Below are 9,740 nucleotides of genomic sequence, written 5' to 3'. Positions count from 1 at the left end.
AACATGTATGCTACACACACACACACACACACACACACACACACACACACACACACACACACACACTTCCTTAACTGTTATAGTTTGAATAATGATGGCTCCCATTTGTTCCTATGTTTGAATTCTTGGTCCCCAGCTGGGAGTTAGGAAGGATTAGGAGGTGTGACCTTAGCGGAGGTGTGTCACTGGGGTGGACTTTGATGATTCAAAAGACCATCCCACCAGCAGTCTCTCTGTCTCCTACTTGAGGATCAAATGTGAGCTTTCTGCTGTCCCTATATTCCAACATCAAGGACCCACCTTCTGAAAGTGTAAGGTGAAATTGGCTGCTCTCTTGTCAAAGATGCCATAGTCATTCATTGCATCTTATTGCAGTAACAGACAGGAACTCAAACATCTGCTAGGAAATGAATTCCCTTAATAGGCCATTTGTAAAACTACAATTTAGCCTGTGAAGAGTTTGTCTCTTCTACACCCATTCTTACCAATGAGGTTGGGCTGGGGAAAATTGCTTTGATAGGTGAGCTGCTGGTTCCACCACTGCTTGGTGGATTGATTCTTTTTTCCTTCTGGCGGCGGTTACAAAACCAAACACGAATCACCTCCTTTTCCATGTTGAGCTGTTCAGCAATCAAGGTGATATCTTCCGAGGTAGGCTTTTGATTCTAAGAGGGGGAAAAAAGTCCACCTTTTTAGAATTTCAATTTATATATTTGTCACATAGAAGATTGAATCCAGGGACAAATGCTCTACATCTGAATTATATCTCTAGAAAATCTTTTTTTTCTCTTTCTTCGTCCCCTCTCCCCAAGACAGGGTTTCTCTATGTAGCTTTGGAGCCTGTCTTGGAACTCATTCTGTAGACCTTGAACTCAGAGATCTGTGTGTTTCTGTCTCCCTAGTAATGGGATTAAAGGCGTGCGCCACTTCTGTTTCTTCTTCTTCTTTTTTTTTTTTAAAGATTTATTATGTGTGTGAGTGTTTTGCCTGTGCTTTTGTATAGTGTCTTCAGAGACCAGAAGTCAGTGCTAAATTTCCTGGACCTGAAATGGTTGTGAGCTGTCATGCAGGTGTTAGGAATCAAACCTGGACCTATGTAGACCAGGTTGACCTCAAATTTACAGAGATCCACCCAACTCTGTTTCCCAGGTGCTGGAATTAAAATGCCTCATTCCTGGCTAAGGTCTATTAATCTTAACATTAACAAAAGAATACAAACTTACATATTACTAGCAATGTATACATTTCTCAGTGCTTTTTGCTTACTACCTACCTTGGACCTCATACTATGCTTCTGAGGCAAGAAAAAAAAGACAATTTCATAAGTGCAGCAATTTAATCTTGAAATCAAGTGAAGTGCCCCACCACACTTTAACAAGAAGCAAAACCAACAGACTCCTGAATCAATGTTTCCTCAAGTAAACACAGCTCTACAGCTCTTTCATTTTGGTTGAATCCTTTTTTTTTTTTAAAAGCCAGTATCTGTTGAATTAACTTGAACTACGTAAAAAGAACATTCAAGGTCATTAGTGTTGTGTCCCTAAAATACCATTCCAGACATTAAAGATGCTAAAATTGAGGCAACCAAACCACACATGTTTCTTCTGGAACAGGTATGGTTTCCTCTGGAGGCCTGTGCTCATGAAACTGCTCTGCCTAAGGTACTTTTCTCCCACCTTTTCCAGTCTGTAGGATTAATTCCACGCTGCTCCGACCTAATGCTCACATAATTAGAACCAAGGTCTCTCTTGAGCCCTGTAGTAAGTATTCAAGTGTCAGTCGTACAGTATCTTACTTCCTCCATATTAAGATGCCTACCAGGGCGGAGGAAGACAAGGCTATGCTTTAGTATCTACAGTCCCCCAACAGTCACAACCAGATGCAGATGAAAAGTCAACCTCACTGACCTCCATGAAACTCTTCTCTAAGGCCACACGGATGTTGGTCTCTATGCTGGTGCGTTTTTTCCTCCTACGATTCAAGCCCTCAGCCCCCAACCCTGGAGAATTCAGGGCACTTGGGCTAGATGCTGTAGAATCAGATGAGAGGTTCTCTATAAGAGTGAAGAAAATACAGGGAAACACAGCTGAGCTTAAGGATTCACATACAGAATATATATGAATAAAACTGACCAAATATTCAAGGCTTGACGTTAGTGTGACATTGTAATATAATTCACACTGAAGCAATGCTCACTACCAACAATTCTGTACTGTCATTCTTAGCACTCTCTGTCTCAGGATTATCTTTTGTCACCATTCATTTTCGGTTTGACTCTGAGACTACAAAGGCTCTATTTTTCACTCATATTTCCTTTAGTTCTGTTCTTTTGTTTGTTAATAAGCTCTGAGGATACAAAGGAAGAAAATTCTCAGAAATCATTGGATATTTAATATTTAATTTCAGAGATGATTTCTCAGTTTCTCAACATAATTCAAACATAGTAGGGAAAGAGTACTTCTAAGTTCTTTAAAGACAAGAGGGTATTGTTTCTTAACAGCTGAACAAGCCAGGGCATGGTACAATAAATTTCTTTCTACTGCATATAAATTGAGATGGAGCACATCAGTGCTTCTTGCCTGTGACTGAAAAAACAACAACAACAACAGCAACAGCTAGCTAAAACTTCACCCCTATGCTAGAGGTGTGGGAGTGTCTCAAGTTCTTTTTATCCAAAGGCCTAAATTTTCTATCTATCTACAATAGAAACAACATGGTTAGGCATCTTTGTGATTCCTTTTTAGCTCCTGAAGTCTATGATTATGTGACTCAAAATTCAAAATTTCTGCAAGGATATCTCAATAGAAAATAAATAATTCAAGACCAGAAGCCTAACTTTTTTCTATGAAAGGTGACCATTTTAAACAAAAGTACAAATATTACAAATTCTTTGGCAATCTATCAAGGAAGGAACAATCTGTCTTTCTTCAAGAATCATACGCAGAGGCCTTCTTATCCTCTTTCTCAAACCCCGTATGTCCATCCCTAACCCTGACTTAAATACAGAAACATTAAGAGGCTACAATTATTGCTTGTTATTTATGTGGCAATTACTGGAATATTAAGATGAAATATCTTTGACTTACATAATCATAATTTATAAAAGTCTCATAGGATTAGTGGCTTATACATTCTGTTTTATCAGCAATATAGTAAAGACCTCAGTTGACAGAATAATCCCTCCTGTAAAATCCCACGGACAATGAAGAAATTTCTTAGTATTGTCACTTACCTGCATCATTTAGCCACTTCTCTAAAAGTGGCTTTAACTTGCACATGTTCTTAAAGCTGAGGTTCAAGGCTTCAAAGCGAGAGATGGTGGTTTGGCTGAAGTCATTTCCATATAATTTCCCCATAGCGAGCCCAACATCACCCTGAATAATGTAAAACAGAAAAGGGGAGAAAGGAAAAGAGATTCAGGTCATTAATGTTTCCAACTTCTACTCTGAAAGGCCACTCCAATAACTGCTGCTCTAGGAAAACAATTAGCCATCTTCTATTTACTCCATTTTTCTATCAACTTTACCCCAAAGCAGAGCCCAGAACTCTAGGGAGATCTCAGCAGGGCCCTGATTACAGAAGTCTTCAATATTACCTCAAGGACTTTCTATTTTTAGTCTCTTCTTGTTACCGTATATAATTATAATCACCATACCAAATTCTCAGTCTTCAAAGTTCTGATATACTAATGCCTCTCCATTAATACAACCAAAATAATCTGAGTATCCTTTTAAATCTATCTGTGTCACTTACAGTGATTAGACGTTTAGATAGCCGAGCAAGTTATTCTTATTCTTGCATATTCATTCACTCATTTATTCATTTAATGTATGTGTGGACGCAAGAGTGCCATGGTGCCCGTGTTGAGGTCAGAGGACAACTTGAGGGAGTTTGCTCTCTCCTTCTATTATGTAGGTACTGGAGATTGAGGTCAGATCATCAGTCTTAACCAGGAATTTCTGAACCAACCAAATTTCATAAAAATCACTTCAAAATTTAGAAATGACCCTTCATTCTTTATAGTTTTCCTCATAAGTATTTCTGGAAGCTGTGAAAAAAATCTATTTTTACTTAGTTTAGATTTCAAAGTTGGCCACAAAACTAGGTATTCTAAAAGACCACGTTTGTACCATTATAGAGACAGAAATTCACAGTAGAGAGGTTTGACCCATTTAGTTAAACCTTCATAGGCACTGGAAACTTGGTAACCTTACTGAAACAGAACAATGATCCTCTGAATATATTACAAAAGATGCCTTTCTCCATGAGTCTATCACCTTTGAAATGTGCCCAGTGCTTTTCTTCCAGCTGGATCTCTCTTGTTCTAGTTTTAAAAAGATGTATCTTAATAGTTATTTTATAGATAATAGGAGAAGCTCATGGAGTTTGAACAACTCACACCACCATTTCAACCAGATTAGTGACAGGGCAAAAAGTACAGCATTTCTCATTCAAAATATGCACAGCTAACTCAACTGTGAGAGACTCAACTCTCAACAGACCTGCAACATTATTTTTAATTAATTATTTTTTTAGATTTTTACTTATTTTGTGTGTATAAATCTTTTGGTTTTATGTATGTACATGTTTGCAATGCCTACAAAGGTTAGAAGAAGGCATCACATCTCCTGGAACTAGAGTTACAGATCACTGTGAGCCATTAAAAAGAAGCTGGGAACTAAATTAGGTCCTCTACAAGAACAGCAAGTGCTCTTAACCAATGAGCAATCTCTCTAGCCCCAATCTGTTGAGCCCAGAACTGACTTTGAATTTGTGAGCTTCCTGCCCCAGTTTCTCAAATGCCAGGATTCTAAGCTTGTGCTATTATGCCCTGGCTTTAAGAACATAGCTGAGTTGGGATTATCTGAGTTCTTTTAATCTCCCAGATCCATATTTTTGAGATCAGACTGTCTATTATATGTGGAGTCAAAGAAAAGATGTATTTAAAAGCAGTTAAGTGTGGTTTTCTTCATTTTATTTACTACTACTACTATTATTATTTAAATAGAGGTATCATGAAGCCTAGAGTGGCCTTAAATTTGTTATTTAGCTGTACCTGGTTTGAACTCCTGATTCTTACTTACAATGCTATACATAGCTTCCCAAGTGCTGAGCTTATAAGCATGTGCCAAGAATCTAACTATGAATACCTTTCACTAAGAAATTCAAGACAAATGTGGAACTATAATATAAAACAAAGTATACTGAATATTTAACCTCAAAAGCTATATACACTATGCCTGCCATTAGTCACTACTTATAAGTGACTGCTTAAATTTAAATTGCAGAAAAGCAAATAAATGAACATTTACCTTCTTAGCACTACTACCCTTTCAAGTATTCAGTAGCCATTAGTGGTGAAGGTACTGGGCAACACAAATCAAAGACTTTTCAATGTAGGCTTTGAATAAGTAGAATTGAAGTAGAATATTAATCAATTTCCTTCTAATTACAGTAAAATTTAAGAGAGCCAAGGTAGAATGAAGAGGAGCAGAAATACTATTGTTTTTATACAAATGTATCTAAAGATATGGATAGATGAATTAATCTTCATTTATATATTTATTATTGCCACTCCATTCAGTGAATGAACCATCAAACCGTGCCTACCATATGTCAGAGACTCAACTTACACTTTATGAACCACATATATTTGTGCCTTCATCATTTTGTTTTGATTATGGCTTTCTAGAAACCTGGGGCTAAATAAAACATGGAGTTTTTGAGTATGACATTAAGTGACAATAAATGTTTCTGACACTTTAACTACATATTTCACTAAATATTTTCACAAATGCCTGCAATATCCTACTCTGAAAACTAACGATTTTGACAAGTAAGCATAAGGAAAATGCTTATTAAAAACCACGTTATTATTTTAAGTTTAAGGAGCAATAACATAAGACTAGGAAGGCTCAGTCAGTGAGTCCTTGCTCCACAAGCATAAACAAATTTAGGTCTCTATCACCTATAGAAAATGCAGATAATGTGCCTGTAATCCCAGCACTGGAGATGCAGATAGGCAGAGATCTCTGGAGCTCACTAGCCAGCTAGTATAGTTAAATTTCTGGCCTCTGTAGGCATGCCTCCCAGGCCCTTCCAACCACCAATAAAGTAAGTTGTCAGCTATAAATAAAGTTGTGCTACTAATCCACTAGGAACAATAGCAGTAAAAAGCAAATTCACTTAATGGAGATTTGTAATACAATTTCGTTAAATTTAGGATTATTTTAAACAATAAAAAGCAGTAGATCCTGTAGTAGTTTGAAATATTTAAATGACTTAACCCCTATTTGGTGGAACTGTTTGGAAAGGATTAGGAGGTGTGACCTTTGAATTTTCAAAAGCCCATGCCATTTCCAGTTAACTCTCTCTGCCTCTTAGTTGTGTCTCAGGATGTGATCTCTCTCTGGTCTACCACAAGGACTGCCTGCTGACATGCTCCCCACCACGTTGGTAATGTACTCACATTCTAGAACTTTAAGCCCCAATAAACTTTCTTCTATGAATTTCCCTAATCATGATGTCTCTTCACAGCAATAGAAAAATAACAATAAAGAAGTTGGTACCAGGAAGTGGGTTTTCTGGAAGCATGTTTAAGACATTAGGACTGTTGATTAAGAAAGTGGTTCAACGCTCTAAGTAGGGTCATCCTTGAAAGGAGCTCGAAAGACAATAGTGGTAAGAGCAAAGTGGGCAATGGAGGCCCAGCTCAAGAGGTCTCAGAAGGGAACAATATTAGCAACTAGGCTGTAGGTGATTCTTGTGAAATTTTGGCAAAAAATGTGGTTGCTTTTGCCCTTGTTCTAAGAATCTGTCTGAGGTTAAATAGAAGAGGTTTTAGACTGATTTTATAGGCAGAGGGGATTTTCAACACAGCTTAATATTGATTCTGTCATATGGTTATTAGTGATTATTCTTATACAGGTCTATAATAAAAAAGAAGAGCAAAAGGAAATATAAAATGTACAGTTTGAGAAGAAAGAGCACCAGGAAATTTAATGCTGGAGCCAAGGTTTGTAATGAAAAAGTAAGGAAAAATAGAATAAAGGGAGTAGTAGCCTTAGAGCAAGACTCCACCTAGTAAAGTCTGCAACTTGTAAAATCAAAAGGCCTAAGTAAGGAATTAATTTGTTCCTAAAGAGTAACAACACATCAAAGCTTATGTAAATTAATTCAAGAAAGGGCCACATTCCAGTACCAGTAGGCAGAAGAACTTGGCAGCACTGGCCATGTTGTTCTTCCTTTAGAGTCAAAAAATTATGTAACAATAAAGGTGTTGTGGAATCTATCGTGAGACAAAGGAAAGCCACTGAGATCTCGAGATAGAGGAAAGTTAATGAAGCCAGGCATGGGACAAGAGTCCCTGTATGGAAGCCTAAGAAACCATTGCATGAAGTCATCAAAGTGAAGCCTGAAATATGTTGGAGACCTTAAGATATTGGAGATGCCAGAGCCCTGGATGTCTGCCAAGGAGAGCTGTACACAGGGAGTAGAATCAGTCCGATACACGAGAGAAATGTATTGCAGTCAAACAAAGCTGGAAGTAGTAGAAAATGTGAAGAACCAACTGAGCCCTTTGACATTAAACTAGAACTAGAGACCTTGCCCTGATGAAACCTCATGGTTTTCAAGTCTTGCTCCCATCCTGCATTTCCTCCTATTCTTCTCTTTTGGAATGCTTAATGTATATTCTATGCTATTATATGTTGGAAAAATGTAATCTGCTTGTTGGTATTACAGGTGGTTACAGATTAGGGGGTAGCCTTGAGACTCACAAGAGGCTTTGGACTTTGAAACAGCCTTGAGATTCAAAGACTATGGGGACTTTTGAAGTTGGAAGAAATGTATTTTGCATTATGATATGACTACAAGCCTATGAGGGCCAGGGAATAGAATATGATGGTTTGAATGAGAATGTCCCCCACAGGTTCATATATTTGATGCCCCCACCCTTACACACACACACACACACGCCTGCCTGCCTGCCTGTACCATGCTCCCCACCATGATGGTCATAGTTGCCTCAGTCATGGTGATGTTTCACAGCAATGAAAAGTTACTATGAGAAGTCCCTCACTTACTATGCTAATTTTCATTAATTTGGTAGATCTTGGTTTAGTAGTAGTATAGATTTTGGGATTGTCATACAAGTAAGCAGTTTTAATCAGTTGATTTCAACATATATAATATAAACTATATTGTATCCCTTTGACCTTTACTAAACAAGTTGAACAAAAGGAGTGAAGGAGCAAGGGGGCAGTGAAAATAATGAATCAATGTACTGCATCTGAAAAATACTATATACTACAATATTATTTCTAATAATGTAATGGCATATATTACTTACCCATTGCTTATAAAGAAATGATAAACACATGATGGAGGAAGGTCATTGGTTAATTAATAAAGAAACTGCTTGGCCCTGATGGGTTAGAACATAGGTGGGTGGAGTGAACAGAACAGAATGCTGGGAGGAAGAGGAAGTGAGCTCAGATGCCAGGCCACTGCTCTCTGAGGTAGACGCGATGAAGCTCTGGCCTAGGATGGACGTAGGCTAGAATCTTCCTGGTAAGTGCACCTCGGGGTGCTATACACATTAATAGAAATGGGTAATCAAGATGTAAGAATTAGCCAGTAAGAAGCTAGAGCAAATGGGCCAAGCAGTGTTTATATGAATACAGTTTGTGTGTTGTTATTTTGGGGCATAAGCTAGCCGGGCAGCCAGGAGCCGGGCGGCAGGAACGCAGCTCGTAGCTCCTTCAACAAACACATAATTAGAAAATAACCATTTACAATATGCATCTAATCAAAGAGTAGGGATTTAACTCAAGAATTAACCTGAATACTGTATGTATATATAAATACGAATAAACTGAATACATAGCTCCTTTTGAATAATTACAATAAGGTACATGAACTAAAAACAAAGTTCAGTAGCTAATTTTCCCCATCTTGTACCAGCAGTAAGTACTCTGATACATGAGGCAAGATTTGCAAACCATTCCCAGTAGTAGTAGTCATCTAAGAACAACACAAAACAAATCATAAAATAGAGTATATAAGTATAGTGTGTATGGGGGCAGGTGGGAAGAGGAAGAATGAGAAGTGGGGAGAGGAGAAAAAGGGAGGGAAGGAAGGAAGAGGAAGGGGAGAGGAAGGGATCGATTTCCATCCACTCAGTGGTCATATATTGAATCAAATGCCACAAAAAGTGAAAAGGGAAAACAATATTTGATTAAAGGTAAAGATTTTGAAAAATCTAGTATCTTTGATTTAGCATTTATGCAACTGTTTATCAAAGAACCCCAGAGTGTAATGTATTAATAGCTAAAACCTAGCCACTGTTAAGCATTCTTAGTCTATTAATTTATCTCTATCAATCTAGTTTACCTTTATTTCTATGTGTAAAAGAAGTATCATTTAAGTGCTTCAAAATTACTAAAATGTTACTGAATTGTAATTAAAAGTTTTCTATTCATCTATTTTGTGTTAAGTGTTTAGGTGTGTGCAGATATATCTGTGTATGGGTGCACCATGTAGGTTCTGGGGATCAAACTCAGATCATCAGGCTTGGTGGCAAGCACCAGCTCCTTATTTTGTTTCTTTATATATGAAACTCCTCAAAAACCTAATTGTAAACCAGGCGATGGTGGCACACGCCTTTAATCCCAGCACTCGGGAGGCAGAGGCAGGCGGATCTCTGTGAGTTCGAGACCAGCCTGGTCTACAGAGCTAGT

The 9,740-nt window shown here is 37.8% G+C and overlaps 1 protein-coding gene across 6 annotated transcripts in view; it reads right to left on the bottom strand.

Annotated features, from left to right (window-relative positions):
- Positions 1–9,740, bottom strand: part of Pou2f1 (POU class 2 homeobox 1) — a 144,007-nt gene that overhangs the window by 21,656 nt on the left and 112,611 nt on the right. For all 6 annotated transcript variants that reach the window (XR_003376642.1, XM_026777535.1, XM_026777532.1 and 3 more), the window contains 3 exons: positions 3,233–3,374; positions 1,908–2,053; positions 486–665 (listed from right to left, as the gene is read on the bottom strand). Coding sequence is in view for 5 of the 6 variants with exons in the window: in XM_026777535.1 (XP_026633336.1) it covers positions 486–665; positions 1,908–2,053; positions 3,233–3,374 (468 nt within the window). In the remaining variant the exon portion in view is untranslated. The remainder of the gene's footprint in view (positions 1–485; positions 666–1,907; positions 2,054–3,232; positions 3,375–9,740) is intronic.

This window comes from Microtus ochrogaster, unplaced genomic scaffold (genome assembly GCF_000317375.1).
Source record: "Microtus ochrogaster isolate Prairie Vole_2 unplaced genomic scaffold, MicOch1.0 UNK70, whole genome shotgun sequence".
NCBI classification, from domain to species: domain Eukaryota; kingdom Metazoa; phylum Chordata; class Mammalia; order Rodentia; family Cricetidae; genus Microtus; species Microtus ochrogaster.
This window is presented reverse-complemented; position numbering and strand designations above follow the sequence as displayed.